Source organism: Marmota flaviventris, chromosome 3 (genome assembly GCF_047511675.1).
Source record: "Marmota flaviventris isolate mMarFla1 chromosome 3, mMarFla1.hap1, whole genome shotgun sequence".
In the NCBI taxonomy this organism is placed as follows: domain Eukaryota; kingdom Metazoa; phylum Chordata; class Mammalia; order Rodentia; family Sciuridae; genus Marmota; species Marmota flaviventris.
The window spans coordinates 37818687-37845631 of NC_092500.1; the positions used below are offsets into that span (position 1 = coordinate 37818687).

The 26945-nt window shown below is 34.9% G+C and overlaps 1 protein-coding gene across 2 annotated transcripts in view; it reads right to left on the reverse strand.

The window, feature by feature from the left end:
• Acss3 (acyl-CoA synthetase short chain family member 3) overlaps positions 1-26945 on the reverse strand; it is a 176603-nt gene that overhangs the window by 31102 nt on the left and 118556 nt on the right. For both annotated transcript variants that reach the window (XM_071609157.1, XM_027929264.2), the window contains 2 exons: positions 17101-17204; positions 2595-2690 (listed from right to left, as the gene is read on the reverse strand). In XM_071609157.1, coding sequence (XP_071465258.1) covers positions 2595-2690; positions 17101-17204 — 200 coding nt within the window. The remainder of the gene's footprint in view (positions 1-2594; positions 2691-17100; positions 17205-26945) is intronic.

Here is a 26945-nt window from a genome sequence, read left to right on the forward strand (position 1 = left end):
ATTTTGACAATTAGTAGAGTTATGAGTGTCTGTATTTCACTAGCTTGTGAGTTCACTAGAGGTAGAGGCCATGCCTAAATTATCTTTGTTTCTCAAATCTCAGGACAGTGGCAACATTGCTATGTGCCCTGAGAATACTCTATTACCTCTTCAGTTTTCCTACATATAATATAGGAGCAATTCCCTTTTTATTGTTTTGGCATAAAAATTACTAGGGGAGCAGCTTGGGAGGCTGAGGCAGGAGGATCAAGAGTTCAAAGCCAGCCTCAGCAACTTAGCAAAGGCCTAAGCATCTCTTCAAGACCCTGTCTCTAAATTAAATACACAAAAGGGCTGGGGATGTGGATCGGTGGTTAAGTATCCCTAAGTTCAATCTCCAGTACCAAAAAAAAAAAAAAAAAAAAAACTACTGTACTAGGGAAGAGGAAAGTTAAGTGACAAGCTTGCATAAGGTACTCAATGAAGTAAAATTAAGTGTTATACCACATTTAAGGTTTTTTCTGGTACCTGGGTTATGAGAGTTTAATTGTCTGCAAGCCAGCAGCTTTCAGAGAACCAGAAACTTCTGTACTGAAGTTCTATGAGGCATCAAAGCCTCACTCTTTCTTACATCTGGATACAAAAGACATACTGAAGGGAAATGTGTCTAACACCTCCCCCATTGGTGACCCCTAAAAATGTCTCAACACAAAAGCATCTTTTCTGATAAAAGAAACAGGGATGACAGAGCTGTTCAAATGGGGGATTTCACTAAATTTGGGTTCACCTGTCTATGGCTAGAGAAGGCACTGACTATATATTTATCCTGAATAAAGAGTCTAAAGTGTCTTTTTATAAATATGGCTGCCAGTTTAAACTAAATGACCTGGGTTTCCCAAAGTAGACATTGTTCAAGGAGGAAAATGCACTATTCTTATGTTAGAGAGGCAAAAGACAAATCTCTATAAATTTTGTTAAGAATATTACTGGGAGGGGTGAGGGTGTAGCTCATTGGCAGAGTACCTGCCCAGCATTCACAGAGCTCTAGGGTCAATCCCAAGTATTCTACCGTAAATCATACTCTATTCCCTAAATCTGACTTTTCCTCATAAAATCTATTAAGGTACATAATGAGACCTTATGAAAATGACACAACCTTGGTGCCGCATTCTTCATTTCCTATAAAATGAATGGATAAATAAATAAAATGAATGTGAATCAAAGTCAAATCAGTCTGGCTTCTCTGAAACATCACTAGTAATACTAGCTAAGACGTTAATACTAGCTAAAATTTGTTCCATCTTTCTATTGACCAGGCACTGTGTTAATGCTTTGCTCCATAATGTCACAATTCAGCCCCCTTAGAAAGTATATAAAAGTATTATTCTTATTCAGAAATATGAAAACTAAATGTTTGAAAAGTTAGCTGTATATTTATGGAAATGGAGCCAAGGGAAATTATTCACCTATTATTATGATTGCTATAAATTTTAAAACAAATACAAAAAATATACCTCTGTTACTTAAAGCCAGCATCAAAGAAATGTTTTCTTTTAGAATCCTCACTTGACTGATATAGTGGTGCATACCTCTAATTTCAGTGACTTGGGAGGGTGAGGCAGGAAAATTGCAAGTTTAAGGCCAGCCTCAACAGTTTAGTGAGGAGATCCTGTTTCATGCAGCTTAATGGTGGAGCACCCTACATTCAATCCCCAGTACCCCACCCCCCCAAAAAAAGAACTCTTATTCATCTTATTTTCACCCAATAAGATTAAAAAGCCTTCTCCTCATGCCTAAATTAAGAGTAGTATGTGTTAGGGAATCAGCAGCCAATTTTGTAACAAAAGCAAGAAACAAATGAGATAAAACACAGTGGTTTACACTGTCCTGAGGAACTAACCAGTCAAGCTATCCTAGGAAAATTATTTAGTCTCTTTGAGTATCACGCTACTGATCTCTAAATGGCTATAGTGTCTCTAAAGTAAATATGCTTCAACATTATGTTCCCCACAGTCATATCACACCACATTCTTCAAGTGCCTTATAAATGATATTGTTCTTTTGCTGTTACAACCATTTAGATAGAACATGTCCCTGGAAGACCATGTTACTTTTGACAGCAAAAATTAAGACATTTGAGCTGAGGTTGTAGCTCAGTGATAGAGTTCTCACCCAACACATGTGAGGCACTGGGTTTAATCCTCAGCATCACATAAAAACAAAATAAAGGTTATTGTATCTACCTACATCTAAAACAAATATTTTTAAAAATTTTAAGACATTCATTTTTTTTTGTTTGGTACCAGGGATTGAATTCAGGGCCACTTGATCACTAAATCACATCCCCAGCCCTATTCTGTATTTTATTTAGAGACAGGGTCTCAGTGAGTTGCTTAGCACCTTGCTTTTGTTGAGGCTGGCTTTGAACTTGTGATCCTCCTGCCTCAGCCTCCTGAGCCAGTAGGATTACAGGCATCTGCTACCGTGCATTCATCCAATGAGATACCTATTAAGTACATGGAAGATTTCATAAAACATAATATATATACTAGGAGCAGGAAAATATCTAAATTTATTAACATTACATATTTAAAATGATCACAGTCATTTCTTACCATTGTATCCTGGAACACATTTTCCTGCTTGTCCTGGAGGAGGTGTTTTAGAGTTACCTAATCCAATGCATGATGCTGTAATTGGAGATCCAGTTTCTGAAGAAAGAAATGCAGTTATCATGCAGTGTTTCAATGTGGAATTGTAATGCTGCCTCTGCATGCACATTCTTTTTTTTATTATTGGTTGTTCAAAACATTACAAAGCTCATGATATATCATCTTTCATACATTTGACTCAATTGGGTTATGAACTCCCATTTTTACCCCAAATACAAATTGCAGAATCACATCGGTTACACACTCACATTTTTACATAATGGCATATTAGTGACTGTTGTATTCTGCTACCTTTCCTATCCCCTACTATCCCCCCTCGCCTCCCCTCCCATCTTCCCTCTCTACCTCATCTGCTGTTGTTCAATTCTCTCCCTTGTTTCCCCCGCCCCTTTCCCCTCACAACCTCTTATATGTAATTTTGTGTAATATTGAGGGTCTCCTACCATTTCCATATGCTTTCCCTTCTCTCTCCCTTTCTCTCCCCCCACTCGTCTTTGTTTAATGTTAATCTTTTCCTCATCTGCATGCACATTCTAACCCCTCCTAGTTTGCCTCCTACTTCACTTGCATTAGGAAGAGATGAATATTTCAAATGTATTACTTAAAAATAAAACAATACAATAATTTATAATGTTTCTATAGTTTTAGAACTTAAAGGTATGGATTTATAATAATGTATATAGTAGTGTTTCTTCTAAAGAGGAGAAAGGTGCTCTACTCTGCTTGTTGGTAGATCAAGAGCCATGAAAAACAGAAAATGCTATGGCTGTGAAGCTTTTACAACAAAGGTTAAAAGCCAGATCACTAGAAAGATGATTTCTCTTGACTCACCTAAGTTATTATGTATATCATTATAAATTATAGCTCAGGGCTAAACATTTCAGGTATTTGTAGCTTGTTCTCTGAATTAAATAGCCTCCTTTGTTTTTAAAATAAATGTGCGAACAATGTCATGCTTTAATTTCCTAACAACTGCACTTGCCTAGAGACCCTGCATCTCACACTGAATCTGTCAGTGCTTTAGCAACTCGTTTTGGGTCTGTTGACCCTGCAAGTCTAGAAGCCCCTAGACATAGGAAGGCATATGTTCATGCTATAGTAGTTCATCAAGACCATAAAGTTATAATAAGCTTACATAGACTAACAAAAGTGTTAAATTTCTTTTCTTCATCTCAAGTTAAAATAGGATCATTTTTAAGGAGGAATGCATTTGTTATACCTGAATACAAATTTGGAGTGTCCAGAATCTTAAGGATATAAAATGTTTATGTATGGAAGGGAAGGATAAGAGGACATTGATATGAAAAGTTTGGGAACTACTGTCTTAACATTATACTCACAAACTTACACAAAAATACCTGCAAGGGATTAACTGTCAAATCAATCATATACAAAGTAATCCAAAAAATTAGAAAACATTCATCTTTCTAAATATACAGAATGTATTCCTTCTTCCATGCTGTGAACCATAATTTACTATACATTTATATCACCTTAGAATGATGGGAAGAATTTATGACTGTTCCTTACCCTTCCAGAGTAGTTCAGTTTATTGTTCACATTTTACAAATGGTGGCTCATCTGGCATTAATAACAGAAGATGGACTCTTGAACATGAAAACATAGCTCCTAAGTCACAGTCTAGTGCTTAGGATGCTAAGCTATATGCTCAATGCCAAGTCTGAGAAAGTCACCAGAACTAGATAATTCTGATGTTTTAACAGTGAGTCCACAAATAGTTTTATATCATGACAAAAATTGGGAAGAAGCCTTATGAAATGGCATTCCACAGTCAGGCCATACCTGCCCATTTACCCCACAGCACAATCAAAGCACAGAAGGAAATCCACACAGTTGGAAGGGTTAACAGCGTTTTCTCCTTTGTCCTATTTTATCTTATTTATGAATATCTAGGTATTTACCTGGGCTCTCCTTCAAAATTGATTTGAGAGACATAAGCAAGAGAGAGGACAGAAAGCAACCTTATAGAGTGAAGTGCTTAAAGGTCCACAGGATGCCAAGTTCTGTTCCATACAGGATCAGAGGCTACGAGGACACATTAGGAAAGGAGATCACCCCTTCAACCTGCTTCTGTTTCTCTTTCAACCCTGGTGGAAGGTAGCTGCTAAATCAGCCTCTTTCAAAAATGTTTTTTGCCCAGTTTAGTTTATGAAGAGGGGCACTCCCATTATATGAGTTCAAACTCTCTGCAGTTCTTGATACCAGAAGGTCTCCACTACTTGTCAACAGATGGCTCTAGAATCTACAAGTGAGACACCAGTGGTACCCACCTATGGCTCCAGTACCTACCACCTAGAGAGAGAAAAAAACCAAAACAAAACAAAAAACAATGAAAAACACCTCATGACAACAAAACTCAAACTACTCCAAATTTGATTCCATCTTGCTGTAGATTATTATACAAGATGTCAGCACTTTGTTCTTATCCCACTGGGAGAAGGTGAGTGTGGAAAGGGAGCGAGAAGGAAGCTCAGTCTCAAATGGAGGAGGATACACGGACGGACGGATCAGCTAGACACTGTCACCAACCCTGCCTGAGTAGGCTGACACTCACACCTCCCAAGATTCTTAAGTATCTTCATATAGAGATTATTATTCTTAACCTTCAGCTGTTTTGTTAGTTTATGATTACAATACAGCTACAAAAAGTGAGTTTTTCGGTATAGTGAACTTGAATCTAGATTTTAAGGGCACTGAGAAGGATGATTCATTCAGGTTACTTGAAGTAGATGAAATAAGTTTATGCTTTGAACATTGGAAATTCAAGTATCCTATTGACCTTATTTTGAAATTTATTTAGGTATTGAATCAGAGCTATTGCTCCTGAAGTACAGATGATACCATCAGAAAAAAAAAATTAAAATGGTGGTTCCTAAGACTCCAATAGGAGCCGTCGTTAGGATAAAAGCAGGATGAGAAAGGCCATCATAGACACTTTGGTTTCTCTCTTTGTACCTCTGAACATCCTAGGATCAAAGACTGATCCATCTGCAGCACAAACATATACACATGTGGCACACATTCCTACACGTGGACCTATACCTGTCCAGTCTCCCAAGCTGGCCAAGTGCAGAACAGACTTTCTGGATAGAGAAAGCCCTCAGGCTGCAGTTCTTGACTAAAATCTTAATGGCTCTCAGAGCCCCACCTCAAAGATGTTCCTAAAACATCTGCTGCACACCACCCAGGCTATAATTAACTGGCCAGCAGTTATCTAGGGAGAGAGGAAGTACAGATGTCCTGCTGTGAGTGGGAAATAGCTACATTAAACAAACCAGAACATTCTCCTTAAGGAAGAGAATTGGAAACTGCATTTGTAGAAAACTTTACAAAGATATCTAACCACATACAGAGAAGTAAAACTAAGCAATCATAGTGGGGTAGGGAGAGGGAACATGGGAGGAATACATGAACTCTACACAGGGAATAGGGGTGGGAGGGGAAGGGAGGGGGAAGGGGATTAGCAATGATGGAGAAACGTGATGGACATCATTATCCAAATAACATGTATGAAGACATGAACTGGTGTGAACATACTTTATATACAGAGATATGAAAAATTGTGTTCTATATGTGTAATAAGAATTGTGAGGCATTCTGCTGTCATGTGTTTAAAAAATAAAAGCAATTAAAAAAAAAAACTAAGCAAATCACCAGTACAATCTCTTTAGCTCAGAGACAACCAGTAGGAGGATGGCAAGGAACCAATACATGTGAAGAGTGTCACACAGGCACATTTATCTCATTCATCTGCAGAAAACCTCATAGAATCTTTACTGCCTCACTCTGTTGCATAGTGAGTTGCTACCCAATGGAATTTTCCTTAAAAAACAAAACAAAACAAAAAAAAAACCTTCTAACTGAAGGGGAAAAAAGAAAGAACTAACAGATATAATATTTCAAAAATGATTATGCTATGCACATTGCATTTAAAACAACTATAAGACTATAGGGAGAAAATGAAATATTCTTTTTATATATGATAAATACTCAGACCTAGTCAGAAAAATTAAACAGTTTTTACTAGTCCAGACTATTTCAAAGAAGTATATGAATATAACAGGCAAGTAAATCACTCCTGAAGTTGTCATGCAGAACACAGAGGGTGTGCCGGTCACCTAGACTAAGTCTCAGCAGAGGAAGAAAATTCCTTATGGCAGGGAGTGAGAACAGGCTGTCATATCTGCAAATGGAAGCAGTGGTGGTATAGTTCACTTAATTAGCAAACATTCACTGAATAGTTATTATGAACTAGCTGCTATTTTAAGAACTAAGGATATGAGGATACAGCAATAAACCAAAGTGACTCAAATCCTTACCCTCACAGAGTTCACATTCTAGTTGGGGAGACAAGCAATATACAATATACAAAATTAAAATATATATTAAAGAATGATAAATGCTAGGAAAAAACTAAAGCATAGACAGAGTTATAAAATGTCACAAGAGGTTGCAATTTTATATTGTTTGGGCAGGAATGATCTTCCAGCTCAAGAAAGTGACCTTTGAGTCAACACCTGAAAGAAATGAGGACATGGGACAGAAATATTTAGAAAGAGGGACCCTCAAAAGCAAAGTTCTCAAGGTAGGCTTTTTCCTAGAGTGTTCCAGAACAATGGGACAATGAATGTGTTAAAGCAGAAAGTATTAATAGGAAATAAGGTCGGAGATAAAGTGAGGGGAAAGATCATTTCATAATACTGCAAAGATTTTACGGCCAGATTTATTATATTTCGACTTCCAGAGAGATGAATGAGAGGAAAGGCAGAGACATAGACCTGCATTAGAATAATGGGGTAATAGATCCTGTGACTCCCTGAACATCAGAAACCAATTCTTATGACAATTCACAAGATTGTACTTAGGACTCAGGTGGTAGATGGATTCAAATTGTATGGGTAGATGGCCCACACAAACTAAAAATAATCATTTTGTTATCTATCTACCTATGTATCTATGCATTTCTGAAAGGTAATTTGGCAACACTTACAAAAAGTTCTAAAATTACATATAGTCCTAAAATCACATAATTTTAACCCAATTATTTCATCTCAAGGAATATATACAAGGATATACTTACAGTTTATATATAGTGACAAGTATGTTCCTCATAGTATTATTTATGTTAGAGTTTAGAAGATTGTTCAAAAATAGGAAGGATTTCAATTAAGGAATAATGCAAGGCCATTCAACTACCACAGAAGACTGTCTACTGATTGAAAATAAATCTCAGAATATATTCTCTAAAAAAATGTGGTAAAACAGATTGTACAATAAAATACTTTTTTGGTTCATAATATGTGCTGAGTCACAGTATACATCTAGGCAAGATACACATTAAAATATTAACCAAAGTTATATCAGAATGATAAGTAAAGTGTAAATTATGAATTGTCCCAAAAGTTAAATGCACAACTATTCAATTTATGCACAGTGGTAGATTCAATATGGCCAAAATTATTCAATATTCTTCCTACCAAGAGGTGGGTTCTATGTCTCCTCTCTTTAATTTATGGTCACTTTTGGAATACTTTGACAACAGTGATGTGGGCACTATGACAGATATAGTCAAGCACTATCTCCAGAAGCCCCTTAGCTTCCATGCACCGAGGGTCTACTACCCTGAGTCCTTCAAGTTACACATGGTATGGGCAGCAATTCCAGTCAGTAGTCCTGGGTGAATCCAGCCCTCTCATCATCTGCAGTAAGTAGAATAAAGCCAACTCAGACCCTCTGAACCAGCCTACTCACCACTGAGTACTATCTGAGTTATTTCTATCAAAAATACACAGAGCACCAGATCCACAAAATCATGATATGGTCCTTTTGTTCAGCTTTTGGTGTAATGTTTTTTATGTAGTCATATATACTCAGAGCATTTGCCACTAAAATATTGCAAAATCTTTTTTTTTAGAAGATAGAATGCTATCCTCAAAAATAATTGTGCATATAGTTACATAAAGGCATTCTCCTAGCCTGCAGCTGAAATATGTTTTTTCTTCTGCGTGCCTGAGAGTCAACTGTATCATCAGAACCAAATAATCCAGTCTCTGACATTTTGTGCTCAGGAAATGCTTGCTGGATAGTAAATAAAAATTTCTGACATGATTTTAGGCTACAGTTCTCATCATTGAGATCAGGGCTCTTAAGAAATGAATAGGAAAATCACAGAATGCAGTCCCCAAAGGAACCAGAGAGGAGAAATAGAGAACTTCAAGAAGGGAGAGATTTTATGTTATTGCTAGAATTCTATTACAAACTTTTCTTATTTCTGGAATGATACTCAAAGGTCAGCTTTTCAGTAAGTATTTATTAAATATATGCTACTCACTGAAAGACAATTATTTGGGAGGAAAAAGGTGGAATAGTATACCAAACAGCTATATGTGTGGAGTCCTGGAATGAAAACAAGAAGGGACCTTGTGTTATTCAGCACAGCAAAGCCTAGTAGTGGTAGGCAGACTAAGAGAGATGAAAGAAAAAGTGAAAGAGGTAAACAGAGTCAGATTTTTAAATACTTTCCATGGCATGTAAAGAAATTTGGGTATCAGATAAGGAACAATAACTGAAATAATGAGACTAGTAGAGGCAATTGGCTCAGAATCACTTTATAGAAAAATCTCCTCACTAACAGTCTGGAACACCAATTTAATAATCCAAACCCAGAGCAATAAATTAGTTAGATGTTGGCAGTCTGATACAGGGAAGGTATGACCAAATATCAACATGAAAAAGTCTTGATCAGAGTTGAAATCTGGGAAAAGGGAAAGAAGAAGTCCAGGATAAACACCAAGGTTTTGGGTTTGGAAATTAAAGACAATACAGAAAGAGTACATGTAAGTAAAGATGAAGGGAAAGGACATGGTGGTGACTTCAGAAGCTTAGCTCAGTAAATATGGGGCTCCTGCTGCATCTGTGGTGGTTCTGAAACACTACAGTTAGGCAAAGTGGATTGAGAAGATGGTAGTCCATGTTGAAATCTGAAGTACTAAAAATAAATTAATTCAGCAGCCTGGTACTGCTGAGTTGTATTAATCATGATGGGAAGAGAGGCAATTTGTACAGAAATCACTCTCTCCACCTCTGAATCTACACAGTGAGCTATAAATAACTTGAATGGTGATAGCAAAAAGAAAGCAGAAACAGTGAGATGACCACTGGTGAAAGATAATCAATTTGAATACTTAATTCAAAGCAACTTGAATTTTTCTGCTGGAAGCAAACCATTAATTCAAGCTGTGAGATACTGGTCTTATCCTACTTCCTTTCCACGATATTGTGGATGACTCAATGAAGAAGTCCATAAATAGCCTGCAGTTCAATTGGATAAGAAAAGCAGAGTTAATGAAAGCATGAGATAAAACATACCAAGAGAACCTGGGCCACACAGAACAATGAGAGCTCTGCCTTTGACGCTATTAAGCAAGATGACTTGAAGAAATTAAACTCTATAAATAAACAGAGCTCTTAAGATTCTAAGGTTTCTTAAATACGGAATATCCATAGGTCAGGATACTAAAGATGGCAGTCACGAAGAGTTATTCACAGAAAAGATAAGCAAAGGAAAATATTGCATTTGGAGTGTTGACTACAGACCAGGAACTCTGTTAGGTTGCTTGTGCATATTTCACTTCATTTAGAGCTTTCCTTGAAACCCATGAGGAAACTCTTGAGCAGAACATCAAGGACTTGCTCACAGCTATAGAGGAACAAGGATTTAAGCACAGTCTTATCACAATTCAACACCACTCTTGACTACCACATTGCTTTCCCAAGAAGCATAGTCACCTGCTGTTTTCCAAATTAAAATTGACAGCAAAAGAGGAATTATGAACTATTTTGTATGGCCAGTGGGCCCCAGTGTAGGGCTCTGTATGACACAGAGGGAATCCAACTTCCAGACAGTAAGACTCCCCAAGGAAATGTTTAGAAACTCCTGTCTTTGTGAAGATCTATAAAAACATGACATTTGCATCTTTCTATGGTGGATTAAATGTGAACCTTACCAATGGCAGGAGAATTAGAATAGATGTTATTTCAAAGACCAAACCAACTATATTATTAATCAATTTCCCAGTGTTTGGTCTCTTGGCAAAACAGTATCACTAATAAAATAATGAGCAGAAATAGTGATTCTAAGAAACAATTATATATCTCCTAACTAATTCATGTAATCGTATTTAAAAAAAAAAAAACCTTGATGTTCTTTCCACATTACAATTCTGTAAAGATGACAATATCTGAACCAACGAACGCTGCTTGGTTTGGGAATTCACTTTCAGGTGGATTAACAATTTGTAAACAGTTATTCACTTTTAAAAAGAGAAAGTCTTACCAAACATGCCTTACAATTCAAAAAAGATCTTTCCCTCTACTAACAAATTCATGTAGCTTACCTTTAAGCTCCTGCTTCTCAAATTATTATTAAAAGTCACCTACTTTAAACTAATGAAAACAGCTCTAGATGAGGGGGAAAAAAATGCTGTAACCAGGCAACAGTGATGACGTCAAGACGTTTTCTCTCTCTCACCAGATGGGTACTGTCACAGCATCTCTTGTTGCACATTGCTGAGATGACACTGTGTCTGTGTAACTATTTTCCCCCACCACAGCTTCTCATGCTAAGCTATCTAAAATATATTTTCCATGAATGAAAAAAAGATTAATTCATTTCTGACTCCTAAGTTGTGAAAAACAAAATGCATTAGGCAGTTGCAACTGATTCCCATTACTGAAAGACTGCATTCTACTATTAGTTAGTAGCATAAGGTTATCTCCTGAGCAATCAGTTTGTGGGACAATAGCATTGCCAGTCAGTCCGACCTACCCTTTAGGTTCCATAGAGTGCATTTCACACTACTTCAATCCATATATAGGCATGTACTTTAAAGAAATTCAGTCACAATAGTCCAAATTTGATAGACTCAGAAACACTAAAACAAAACTCAGAAGCAGAAAACAACAAAAGGGAAAATTTATAAGGCAGCACTTGCTTGTTGACAGAAAGAATTTGCTCATAGATCTGCAGCCAGAGGAACATTTACTAGTAGCTAGTGGCACCCAATCCTTGGAGAATAAGTTTGTAAATAGAGTCCTCAAGGTAAAGCCACCAGGAGGACACTTTCTTCACCGCTGTGTCAATCAAATAGAGCCTCATGTGCCTCAACTCTAGGAAAGCATTTTGCTCTAAAATTCATGAGACTTTGCATGGGGTACTAGCTAAGTATGTTTAAATTGGATGAAAGTCACACATCTAGCACATAGTGGTGAAATGAAAGAAAAAAGAAAAAGAAAGGGAAGAAATAGAATTGTATAGCTTTCAGTACTGAATTCCAGAGATGAAAAAAATTCCCCATAGTAAACTAAACTTAGAACTATAGATGGACAGATTAAAATTTCTCTCTAATAAGTATACCAATACAGACACCTGAAAGTGAATTATCTGAAAATCCAATGGTAACAAATAAAATGAATGACCCAGCAAAAAAGTGACTTGGACTTCACTATCCTATGAATCAAATCCTTGGACACTGGCTAACGTTTCACAGTTTTCTTAGGAGGAATGAGACAGTACTACAGTCATGCCTGTAACATTTCCCTTAAAGGTCTTGGCTTAGGATAATTTCTACCAAACTATAATTAATTATCCTATTTTGTGATTTTCATTCTTGTAAATAAAATGCATTACTTTCTTAAAAAAAAAAAAAACACCCTGGGCTAATGGATCTTCTCCAGTTAGACCTAAGGATAAGGAATGAATTTGGTCAGCTTAATCAACTTCTGTGGTAAAATGTCTTGTCCCACTTGCCCGATCTAAAGAAGTACATCTCACCAAACTGTGCAAAATAAAGACTGTTATGTCAAGTAGCCATGAGGCACTTTAATAACATGACATTAATGTATAAGTGTCCTTTGGAATAATGATTTTGATGTAAGAACTGGCATGATTGAAGCTTGCTGGAGCCTTGGGTCCACTTTAATAAAATACAGAATTACCAATTTCCTCCTCAAAGGAGGAGGATTTAGGTTGTATATAGACATAGTTATTTCAGAACTGCAACTGCAATTAAAACTGCAGGAGTTCAATCAAGTTGAGAAAAATAGTCTGATTACTTCAAGATATAAGAACTCATCAAAGATGGCTCAAGGCAGATAAAGTAAAATCAGTAACTTTTCATCACTAATGTCTCTATTAGACGACTATTGTTTTCTCATTGAAATCCCTCTTTAGGGTTTTTAAAATTCCATGAAGAATTTTACTTCTCTATTAAAGGATGAAACGAAACAAACAACGTCATCTAATGCTGCTGGAGTTGGTAGTCAGTATCAATACCTCATTTTAATTATGTCATCACTACCTGGACACAAGACAGTTGAAACACTTTTTATTTGGCACCATATCTTCTGATGGGAACTACAGAGATAATGTCCAACCGACAGGTGGAAAGAATCATAAATGCTGGTGATCTAAAACCTTCACCAAATTTTCCATTATAAAAGTCATTGTGGAACTTGAGTATCCCAGGTTTGTCATTTGTCTTTATGTAACTTACTGACATCAAGTGATAGGATTAAGTGTTTCCACCTAGCATGCTAGGTGGAAAGCTAAAACTTGAGAGTTCAAGACGTCTTGTTACAATAATTTCTAAACAAATACCATGTCTAATAGCAAATAGGATGAAGAAAGGAAGAAAGGAGGAAGGTAAGGAGAACACCTCAAAAAGGGAGAAGAAGGTCTACTGTATTTTGTTTTAATATTGAGTCTCTAAAATTTAAGGAATCTTTTATTTTCCACATTAGGTTATTTCCTTATAAGGAGCTGAATTTCATTATAATCATCTTGATTCACAAAAAATAATACTTGCAAAGAACACCATGGACTTCCCTGACAGTTCTTTCCTTCTAAAATTAGGTTTCCTGTCTGATCTTTATAAACGCTCCTCTCCAGCACTTGAAAAAAAAAAAAAAAAAGTATGACAATGCAGAGTTTTGTCTGGGGACTCTGCAACCAAGGATAATGAAGTCCTGGCTGTTCATTTTTGGTACATGAATTACCATATTTTAATTGAACAATTTTCAATTCTCTTAATTTTCCCTTTTTAAATTATGATTGCAAACACCTCTGCTTCTCTATTTCTATGTAAAAATGATTATGATAATCCAGAAGTTTTACATCAACTTACATATAAATTAACTGGAAAATAAAACATCTGGGTGAATAGAAGTTCAACTTTTATACAGATTGATAAATCCAATGAGTACAACCTTCCTCTTGAAACTCAGTGAAACCTGTTTCTTTTACTTCAGAATTATTTAAATGATTATAATCCAAAGCAAGAGCTTAATGCTTCAGTGTTCTTAAATAGCAGTAAGTCTGTATTAAGATACTCCTACGAGAGATGGAGGTTGCTGAACTGTTTTGGATTCTTTACAGATTAATTTTGTTTTTTGTTTTTTGTTTTTGGTGCTGGTGGTGCTGGGGATTGAACCCAGGGCCTTGTGCGTGCAAGGCAAGCACTCTAACAACTGAGCTATATCCCCCCAGCCCTCTTCACAGATTAATTTTCAATTTAGAATCTTAGATATCATTTAAATTAAACATCAAGAACATTAGAATTAATGGATCAAAGGAGGATATTAGTCATTAAAAGTCTATGTTATCAATACAAATTACACCTAGGTAACCAACAGCCTGGTAACATAAATAGATTGACTGCAGAGTTCCTTCTTACAACCTAAGTCAGAGGAGCCAATCAATTTTTATTCATAAATTTTAGTTACTTAACATACCCCTTACTAATTTCAAATCATACATTACAATTTTCAAACAGCTCATTTATACAAATATATTAATGTAATCAAAGAGCAAATTCATGAATTATTCAGACATACATGGAAGACTTATAAAAGTGTGCAAACATAAAAATATCAATTTTTAAGTCAATTGCAATAAAGAGTAGGTCCTGTAGAAGACTGAAATTTGAAATAAAGGAAAGTATTATTTGGTCAAAGCTTAACTTCCCGCTACACACTATCCAGCATCACCAGTAGGCCCCTTGGGGAAATGTGCCACCATCTATTTAATATTTAAAACGCTAGAAAATTCCTCAGTGGGTTAGAAATATATTTTTTTTCTTTCCCTAAGAGTTTACCTAAGAGTTATTAACTTTTGCCCCCCCCAAAATTGTATATTAATTTAATATTACTTTAAGAAAAAGATTGCAAATGCTGAACTTCAGTATCACTTTACAGTTACCTAAACCTTGGAAATGATAAATTGAATTTTTCCCATGTAAATAAAGATTCTACCTAGGTTTTCTCTTAGTAGCTAACACCTGCATCACCTAGGTTGAAATTCTTTCATAAGTACAAAATTATTTATCATCTATCTATATTCTTATCTATCTGCCTACCTGTTCAATATATATGTATTTCTGTAATTTAATTGAGAAAAAGCTACAAAATCAAATTGGAGAACAGTGTAAAGAATGGAAGGAAGCAGTCCTTCTACAAGTAGAAACCCCTGTTTTTCACAGTAAAGGAGCAGCCTATTCCAACCTGATTACAATAACAGCACACATCACAATGTGGCTACTAATTTCCTCTGAACAATACATTAAAGAAAAATTGCAAATTCACATGAAACTCAGTACCCATGAGAGACCTCATGTGCTTATTTCACAGGCTTCAGTGAGTTTCTTTGTTAAGCCTGAATGCACTAACTACATACATCTACACAGACTATTATGTACAAAGATGTCTACAAGAAAAAGCAAATCATAATTTTATTTTTGAATGTGCAGGTTTCCTTCAGCAAGCTTCGGCACAGTCACATTTAAAGAGGAAAAACAAAACTCTCATGCACACACTTGAGGGTGAGAAGGTCACTCCATTATGTAAGGTCACTTGTGGGTGAAAAGAAATCCTCCCATTTTGACCAGCTAAGGAAAACTGTCACACATGACATTCTATTCAATTCATATCTAGGAAATAAGTGTTAAAACTTTACTGAATAATAGGGAATACATCTATACAATATTGCAAAGGTTATAATTCCTCAGTCGTTTTTATATACTTCTATGTAGAACATTGATTTTTGTCCCAATGCAGTTCTATTTTCTGAATTTTCTGAACAGTTATAAATCTGAACTTAGATAAGTAATTTTTCCTTTAGTAAATAAAACAAGAGATAATAGAAACCCTCTCTGTGATTTTCATCAATGTAAGGAATTTGTCTATTGCTCTGATTATTCATTTTCTATTTAATATTACAAAAGATATGGAAAACATGTTTTCCTAAGAGTAATATCCAAAGAGATAACATAAGAAGCACAATTCCTCAGACTCAAGAAGATCAAAAATATAAAACATGATCTTCAACTTTAGTTACCTACTTGATTTTCTAGACAGTAATCATATTTAAAATCAGATCTAATTTTTGCAGAGAAAGATTATTTTTTAATACAAATTTGATTTTCTATCCCCAGATACTTAGAAAATAGAAGTGCTGAAAGTACTAATATAAAAAGTCCTGTCTAATTCAACGAACAAAGTGGAAGTCCACTAAAATGTGTGCATATGAAGGCTACAAGGCTCCCATAGATCTTTCAGTGAGTCAAATGGAAAAAAAAAATCTCTACACTTAAGTGAGGAGGAAAATAGGCTCCAAAACAACACCTACCTACTCTTACAAACACACAAAATCCCTCAAAAAAAAAAAAAGAGAGATTTTTTTTTCCTGTTTGCTTGTTTCACAGTTTACATTCCAACTCTTTAATAAGAATATGTTTTTCCTGAGGGCCACTTAGTATAAGAAAAACAGAGAATAAACAAAATTAGTAAACAAATAAATTATATGTATTATGATAATTGTTTTTGAGAAAAATAATTTTTTCTGCCTGAAGGCTAGGCAGAAGAAATTAGATTTTATAAGACACAGGAAAGATGGCACAGACTCCTATGGCAGGAACTGCAGGAACTGTAGGAGCAGTGTGCAGGGTGGATAAGACTGCAGGAAGAACAGAGATGAGCGATGAGGATAATTAAAACCAAGGCAGATGATAACACCACTGCCACAGCTCCAAGGCAATGTGAACACTGAAGGGTGGAATGAATGCCATAGATACTGCAAAGGGAAATCTGAGATGTGGCAATAGATAGGACATGAGAAGCTAAGAAGAAAAGAAAGGTAAAGAGGTCTTTAATGCTCTTCTCTATGGACCAAGGAAATGGCGGCCCCAATGTGACTTATGCATTTTATTGTTACATATTAACAATATGACAGTCAAAGAATTCTTATTCCTACTGAAACAATAACTACCTGAATCCTGATTTGGTGTCTGATAGTAATAGCTTAAGTTCTTCTCCAATCTTTGAGAAATTTTGAACATTTCAGCAGTATCTACATACACGTTTGGAAAATGCTCACCAGTTTGCCACCAATGGTCTAGGACAGGCACTCTGAAGACCTTTTTGGACCATTCCAGAGTCTCCACATCACATCGTTCTCCAGCCACAAATAATGTTTTGAATCTGAATATGAGAGAAACAGCAAATTCAAATTATTTCTTGAAAATAAATCTAAATTATTTCACCTACATTTTAGCAATATTGCCAAATTTAATTACGTGAACTATGTCAGAGGAAAATAGCCAAGAGATATTACTTGTTTTGACCCAAATGCAACCTAAAGTGTTAGCATTTTTAAGCATCCCAGGATGCTTAAAAAGCAGAATTCACAGCTACAGCTTCTCAAGTTTGAGAAGAGCCATTTAGTTGATGTTCGTAACATATCTGTAGTATTCTTCTAATGATCAAACATGAAAACCTTTTTCTCCTTGACACTACCCCTGCTAATTTTATCATCAGTGTTGATTGCTATATTCTCCTAAAGGATAAGAACAAAAATATACTCACAAGTATTAGCGGAGGCAACAGATATGCTCAAAAATATAAAGCAGTTATTCCTTCTTATGAGTTCTTCTTGTAAAGGTAATTTTAATCTCAAGAACATGTTAACCTTATTTCAAAATCATTAAAAAAACAGCTGATGTAAATGTTATTGTTACCTTCCAGGTCAAAGAGACTCTCATCAAAAAAAAAAAAAAAAAAAAATACAGGGATACAAAGAGATAAAAGAAGAATTAGAAGTTTTGATAGAGATAACCATGTCACAGACCAGAAAGAATTAAATAGCAAATAGAATTGAGTTGATTCTACTCCTATTTCATTGACATAATGGCTATTTCTCCCTCTTCGTTATCACCAAAATAAAAAAAAAGTTATATTCAACAAACAGAAACCCACATGTTCATCTTAATGTAACCTGCCACCAAAGAGATCCTATTAGTCACTTAATTCTTATAAATTTCATGAAGAGTCATGAAGATTCAAATATTCCTACCTCTGCACCAAAAATATTCTATCTGCCATAAACATATATTTCATTCAACATTTTTTCATTTTTTGTCTATATGCCACACTGAACTATGAGTTCCTTAGGAGCATTCATCTTTATGAACCCAGTAACAACCATGATGTGTGGAATTTTTATTTAAGTTTCCAGAGGCTCAGAATGATAAGTACAGAGATGGAGGTGGGGGTTGGCAAAATATTTGCCAGTTGGTCTTGTTCTTTTAATGAAAAGAGAAACCATGTTGGTTTCTAAGTCTATAAACAATTGAGTATGGAACTGTGATAGGAGGAGAGAAAAGTTCTGGAATGGCTATTTTAGGAAATTTCAAGTTCATCGCATAAAAGTGAAAGGGGTAAATAAAAGTTGGCTTCCATGGACTCAACTGGCAGCCTAAGACAGCACAGATTGGGTGTAATACAGAAGAGAAGGGCTGGCAGCTCAGTACTGGGGAGGATGCCTGAGGAATCTAGACAAGCAAGCGGAGTGGGCAGTAACACAATAACAACCAGAATGGAAAAGAAACACCAGAATAAATAATGGGGTGAAAGACCAGAAGTCATAAAAAGAAATTAAAAGTTTGGTGAAAACGAGGATAGAAACAGTAAAACAGTATAGTTCTTAGGGCAATTTTAAACTTAGAGACCTTAAAAATGTGTTTATTCTGAGAGATGATATTGTTTAGTGACCAAGAGGCTATAGCATGAAAAGATACTGGGAGACGTAAAATTGTGTTAATAAAAGGATTATTGTCAAGATAGTACAAATCACTCAAAGACTGTAGTATGGACAGTAGAGAGGAAGCCTATGACTTGTAAACTAAAGTCTCTTGAAGACCTCTGAAGAAGGGGAAACGGTATTACAAATAACTAGCACAAACTTCAATAAAAGATGGGCTAATACATTAGATTGCCAGCTTTACTTTAACATCCTCCCTAAATTTTATCAATAATCTTAGCTCCAAAGCTGCAGTTTGGCCTCAGTAGGAGAAAAGGTGAAAGTTTAAGGAGAAAACCTTGTTGTAGACAAGTTATTGAAAACATGTTAATTAATTTCTTAATATAAATGAATCACTGACAAATGACATCTGCACTCAAAATGCTACCAAGAGAAATTATTCTTGGTAATTTTCATTGACAGATGAGTCTATCTGTATATAAGAGTGTCAAAAGAGGTTTTAGTTAAATTGTGCAAAACAATGTACTGTTACTGCTCTCTGTATTTTCTGAGGATAAAGGATCAATGTCTCTGAATATATTGATACTCGGGATAAAATTATCTAATCACGATATCTTATTTTGGGGGAGATGATGGATGATGCAGTTGGAATCATGAGACTTAGATTAGTATGGTCTAATTAAATATAATGAGAGCTACAAATGCAAGAAGTGTCATAGCTTAAAATTTTCAAGTAGTGACATTCAGAGATGTGAGAAGAATAGAGTTAAATTAATTTTTTTAATGGTACTGCAGATTGAACTCAGGGGTACTCTACCACTGAGCTCCATTCTCAGCCCTTTTTAATTTTTTTTTTTTTAATTTTAAGACACGATCTTACTTAGTCAGTTGAGCTGGCCTTGAACTTGTGATCCTCCTGCCCCGTCTCATAAGTTGCTGGGATTACAAGGTGTGCACCTATGGCACCCACTTCAAATGAGTATTTTCTAAATATTTTATTAAACCAAATTTATCTAAAATGTTACTATTTCAACATGTAATAAATATAAAAAATACTAGTGAAACATCTTCCCGTCTGTCTTGCGTGCCAAGTCTCAGTTTAGACTTAACACATTTCAAGAGCTCAGAAGCCAGAGAGGGTTTAGTGGCTACCATATGGGACAGTGTAGAGGAAGATCATGACTTTCTGAAAGAAAAAAAAAAAGCAGAATTCTTACATCTAGATCAGATGGAGACAATTTTTAATTTAATACTCTATACACAATTCTTCATCAAGTCATTATGTCAGTAATTTCTTTTGACTTAGATGGATGTACATGTACAGATGTGGGTATGCAGTTACCATTAAATATGGCTAAGACAATATTACTTAATGTGTGTCTAAGTTGACTATCATCAAATAGTTTTGGAAAATTTGGGGTTTAGTCTGGTTTAATAATTTAGTGTATTCATATGACTGTAAAGGGACATCACACTGTCAAAAGTTTTTGAGTGGCTACCCCATGTCATATTTCCCAATTGTATGCCCCAAATTATCTAAAAGCCATTTTTTTGACATGATAAATACCAAAGGTGATGTTTAAATGTCTTTGAAAAGACAGAGAAGTATAACTTCAAATTTCGTATTAGAAAGGAACTCAGAACTAGAGTTGTTAAAAAAAAAAATCATTCAAATGATTATGGTGAGTACCCTTTGCAGCATGCAAGTCTACTAGAACAACACTGAAATCTTGAGAATAGGAAGGGAGATGGTGTAAAGATGAGAATGGGAAAGCAAGAAGAAAGACTAAAAAAGGGTAGAAACTAGAAAAAGATAAGTCATAAATTTTGACAGACACCATATATATTTGGAATTCGAGTAAAAGTTAAGTAATCAAATGCATATATTTGTAAGTTGTGATTAAAATTTAGATTGTAGAATACAACTTTATCTGACAGAAACTGATGTAGTAGAAATGTATTTCTATATTAGGTTTTAAAAGTAAATTAAAGTACTGGAACAACACATACCAAGCTCGGAAAGAAAATGGATGACAACCAAGAATCTTATATCCAGCAAAATTAAGCTTCAGATTTGATAACAAAATAAAAACCTTTCATGATAAATAAAAGTTAAAAGAATTTACAGTGAGAAAGCTTGAACTACAGAGCATCCTCAGCAAAATATTCCAGGAGGAGGAAATGAAAAACAACAATGAAAATCAGCAAAGGGAGGAACTACACTAAAGGAAAGGCCAATCAAAGGAGAAAACAAGTCAAGTTAAAAACCAAAAATAAACCAAAATGTCCGGGAATACAAATCATATTTCAATAATAACTCTGGATGTGAATGATCTAAACTCATTAATTAAAAAACATAGACTGACAGATTGGATTTTTTTAAAAAAAGACCTAACAATACGTTGCCTTCAAGAGACATCTCACAGGAAAAGACATCCACAGACTGAAGGTGAAAGGGTGGGAAAACACATACCACTTACATAGACCATGTAAACAAGAAGGGGTTTCCATCCTCATATCAGATAAAGTGGACTTCAAACCAAAGCTAGTGAAAAGGGATAAAGAAGGACATTTCATACTGCTTAAGGGATTCATACATCATCAAACAAACTCTACTCAAAATCATGAACCAAATAGACCACAGCACAATAATACTGGATGACTTTAATGCACCTCTCTTACCACTGGATAGATCTTTCAAACAAAAATTAAACAAAGAAACTATAGAACTCAATAAGACAATTAATAATGTGGATTTAACAGATGTATGTAGAATATTCCACCTATCAATGAGTGAATACACTTTCTTCTCAGCAGCACATGGATTCTTCTCCAAAATAGACCATAGGTTGTCCCACAAAGCAAGTCTTAGAAAATACAAAAAAATCTCTATTTTGCTACCCTGCATTCTATCACACTGTAATGGAATGAAATTAGAAATCAATGATAAAATTAAAAAGAGAAGCTACTACAATACCTGGAGACTAAACCATATGCTATTGAATGAAACATGGATAACAGAAGACTTCAGGGAAGAGATAAGAAAATTTCCTAGAGGTAAATGAGAACTCTGAAACAACTTATCAAAATCTCTGGGAAACAATGAAAGCAATGCTAAGAGGAAAGTTCATTGCATTAAGCTCACTCATTAAAAGAAGAAAAAGTTAACAAATAAATGACCTGACATTACATATCAAAGCCCTAGAAAAAGAAGAACAAACCAACACCCAAAGTAGTAGAAAATAGGAGATAATTAAAAGCAGGGTGGATATCAATGTATTTTACACAAAAGAAACAATTTTAAAAATTAACAAAACAAAAAGCTGGTTCTTTGAAAAAAATAAATAAAATTGACAAACCCTTGGCCACCCTAACAAAAAAGGAGGGATAAAACTCAAATTACTAGAATTTGTGATGACAAAGGAAATACCATGTCAGACACCATTGAAATACAGAAGACAATTAGAAACTATTTTGAAAGTTTAGACTCCACTAAAGTATAAAACCTTGAAGACAAATTTCTAGAGGCATATGATTAACCCAAACTGAGTCAAGAGGACACACACAATTTAAACAGATCAATTTCAAGCAAGGAAATAGGAGTTGCCATCAAAAACCTACCAACCAAGAAAAGCCCAGGACCAGATGGATTCACAGTTGAGTTCTACAAGACCTACAAAGAAGAATTAATACCAATAATCCTCAAATTATTTCTTGAAATAGAAAATGAAGGAACCCTTCCAAACTCATTCTACTAAGCTAGTATCATCCTGATACCAAAACCAGGCAGAAACACATCAAGGAAAGAAAATTTCAGACCAATATCCCTGATGGACATTGATACAAAAATTCTAAATAAAATTCTGGCAAATCATGTACAAAACATTTTTTAAAAAATAGTGTTCATGATCAAGTGGGGTTCATCCCAGAGATGCAAGTTTGGTTCAAATTATGAAAATCAGTAAATGTAATCCATCACATAAATAGATTTAAGATAAGAATCTTATGATTATATCAATTGATGCAGAGAAAGCATTTGACAAAATACAACACACTTTCATGTTCAAAACATGAAAAACTAGGGATAGTAGGAATGTACCTCAACACTATAAAAGCTATCTATGCTAAATCCAAGGCCATTCTAACTGGAGAAAAATTAGAAGCATTCCCTCTAAAAACTGGAACAAGACAGGGATGCACACTTTCACCACTTCTATTCAACATAGTCCTTGAAACTCTAACCAGAGCAATTAGACAGATGAAAGAAATTAAAGGGATATGAAGAGGAAAAGAAGAACTCAAACTATAATTATTTGCCGACAACATGATTCTATACTTAGAGGATCCAAAAAACTCCACCAGAAAACTTCTAGAATTAATAAATGAATTCAGCAAAGTAACCAGATAGAAAATCAATACCCATAAATCGAATGTGTTTCTATACATCAATGATGAATCCTCTGAAAGAGAAATTAGAAAAACTGCCCCATTCACATAAGCCTCAAAAAAAAAATTGGGAATCAATTTAACAAAAGAGGTGAAAGACCTCTGCAATGAAAACTACAGAACACTAAAGAAAGAAATTGAACAAGACCTTAGAAGATGGAAAGGTCTCCGATGCTCTTGAATAGGCAAAATTAATATTGTCAAAATGGCCATACTACCCAAAATGTTATACAGATTCAGTGCAATTCCAATTAAAATCTCAATGTCCTTCCTTATAGAAATAGAAAAGGCAATCATTAAATTCTTTTGGAAAAATAAGAGACCCAAAACAGCCAAAGCAATCCTTAGCAAGAAGAGTGAAGCAGGAGGCATCACAATACCAAACCTTAATCTATACTGCAAAGCTATAGTTAACAACATTGGCTTAGTGTTTGCATCAAAATTGACATATAGACCAATGGTACAGAATAGAAGGCACAGAGACAAACTCACATAAATACAGTTATCTCATAATAGACAAAGGAGCCAAAACATACATTGGAAAAAAGGTAGCCTCTTCAACAAATGGGTGCTAGGAGAACTGGAAATCCACATGCAGCAAAATGAAACTAAACCCTTATCTCTCACTATGCACAAAATTCAACTCGAAATGAATCAAGGACCTAGGAATTAGACCAGAGAACTTGAGTCTAATAGAGGAAAAAAATAGGCCCAAATCTTCATCACATTGGATTAGGCCCCGACTTCCTTAACAAGATTCCTAAAGTGCAAGAAATAAAATCAAAAATTAATAAATGGGATGGATTCAAACTAAAAAGGTTCTTCTCAGCAAAAGAAACAATCAATGAAGTGAAGACAGAGCCTATATTTTGGGAACAAATTTTTGCTACACGCATGTCAGATAATCTGAGTACTAGTCTCCAGGATATATAAAGAACTCAAAAGATTTAACACCACCAACAAAACCCCCAAACAACTCAATCAATAAATGGGCTGAAGAGTGGAACAGATACTTCTCAAAAGAAGATGTACAATTGATAACAAATATATGAAAAAATGTTCAGGACTTCTAGTAACTGAAGAAATGCAAATCAAAACTACTCTAAGATTTCATCTCACTCCAGTCAGAATAACATCTATCAAGAATGCAAACAACAATGAGTGTTGTTAAGGATGTGGGGGAAAGGGCACACTCATATATTGCTGGTGGGACTGCAGATTGGTGCCACCTATGTGGAAAGCATTATGGAGATTCCTTAGACTCTCCAAGGAATGGAACTTGGAAAACTTGGAATGGAACCACCATTTGACCCAGCTATCCCACTCCTTGGTCTATACCCAAAGGATTTAAAATCGGCATTCTACAGTGATGCAGCCACATCAATGTTTATAGCAGCTCAATTCACAATAGCTAAATTGTGGAAGCAAACTAGATGTCCTTCAATAGATGAATGGATAAAAAAACTATGGTATACATACACAATGCACTATTATTCAGCATTAAAAGAGAATAAAATTATGGCATTTGCATGTAAATGGATGGAACTGGAGAATATCATACTAAACAAAGTAAGCCAATACCAAAAAACTGAAGGATGAATGTTCTCTCTGATAAGTGGATGCTGATCCATAATGGGGGAGGGCATGGGAAAAATGGAGGAACTTTGATTGGGCAAAGGGGAGGGAGAGATGGGGAGAGCCTATGGGGGCAGGATAGATGGTGGAATGTGATGAATATTATAATCCTAGGTACATGTATGACTGCACATATGGTGCAATGATATGTCATGTACAATCAGAGAAATGAACAGTTGTGCTGCAATTGTATACAATGAATCAAAATGCATTCTGCTGTCATATATGCGTAATTAAAATAAATAAATTTAAAAAAGAAAGATTAAAAATTGTATATTGTTTTAAAGGTGTATTTTCAAAAAGTTAAATCAGCTATTTTTTATACAGTAATTTGGGTTCTCTGGAGGATAAATTTACCTAAGTTAATCACATGTGTTCTAAATTTGTACCATGCCATTTTGGTAGCTACTATCTACACAAGGCTATTTCAACTTTAGTTAAAATTTGAGAAAATTTAAAATACCAGTTTCTCAGTGACAATAACTCCATTTCAAGAGTTCAATAATCACATATAGCAAATGCCCATCGTCCTGTAGTGTTCAGTTTTATGGGCAAGTGTTATTTTAGATTATTATTGACTAATTAATAAAATGGTAGATAATATTCTGATGATGTTAATACATTGGCAGGAAAATCTGCTTCTAAATCTAAAGTATTAAAATATTAAAAAAATGATAATATGCAATACCCAGAATAGAAAATTAAATTTTAAAAAAAGCAAAAAGGAAGAAATTAATGATCATAAAACTTAGGCACCTTTCCCCAAGTTTATATTAAATTTATCACATTTCAAGACTCATATGGGGTTGAAAACTAAGGGAAAAAAAAAACAGGAAAAAATGGATAGATAGTCGAATTACTTTTAGTACAAAGTAGAAAATAAGTCACATAGATAAAAAGCTGAAAACAAATCTGGTGAAGAATTTTCAGGTAATAAAGTAGGAGCAGAAGGAAATGGACTAAAATGAATATTTCTGTCAAGGTCCATCAATTACCAAACAAGCAAATTTATTTTTCACTTGTGCCAACAGATGTTGAATAAAAATAGATTATTCCAGTGATGCCTCATCAACTTCTAATTCACATGACAGATCATCATTATTTTTTGCCAACTAAATTTCTGCACTTATCTCCATCTTTCCATCATTCTAAGTCTTGTACTTGCTTCCCACTCAAATCCACTTTTGAAATATAAAGACATCTGTGGTAATATTACACATGTATTTTCCCCATCAATAGCCAACCAGCACTTCATCCAACAATCTCTCTCAAAGATAGCCAGATAGACTGGAGAAAGTATTTTTAAACAGCACCTTTTGAAGGTATCAGATAATAAAAGGGACAATGGGCACCTGAGTCATTAAAATCTCAAGGAGAAAGTATATAGAAAAGGAAGCCAGACATTCACTTGCTGATTCCTGTGATGGGACATTTGTCAATTGGCAAATTAGTTAAAAAAAAAACAAAAACAAAGGAGAAACTAAACAAAAACTGTGTGGCCAGAGGCTCAGAAAATTAACAGAACTTTCAGCCAAAATAGTTTATTGGCAAAAGAAAATTATAGGTCAAAAACCAAAATGGAAAAAGATATTGTAAAACATCTAGGTCTTCAGCTGGAAGACCTGAAGACATACTCCCTAACAGTAAAGGAAAACTGGAAAGAAACCAGCCCTCTGGAATACTGAAGTCTAGCTTTGAATCAAATAAGCCTCTAATCAGATAGAAATGATCTGCCCTTATGGTAGCTACCGGCCCAAACAGGTATTGCTCTGTGGGGTTATAAGAACATCCAGAGTCCAAACATAGCTTATTTATGTTTTTTTTTTTTCTTTTTTTATAACAATGACATATTGGGAGACAAGACCTTAGGATCAAAGACACAAGAGAAAAATGAAACAGAAAGCAAAACAAAAACCACAAAATGTCAGGTATTCTGTTTATCAACATAGATTTCAAAACCACTTTCATGCATTCTTCCACATGTTAGGGTAAAAAAGACTTCCAAACTCATTTTATAAGGCTAACATAACCATGAAACCACAGCCAATGATGGTATAAAAAAAAGGAAAACTAGAGATAAATGTTGATTGCGAGTACGAACT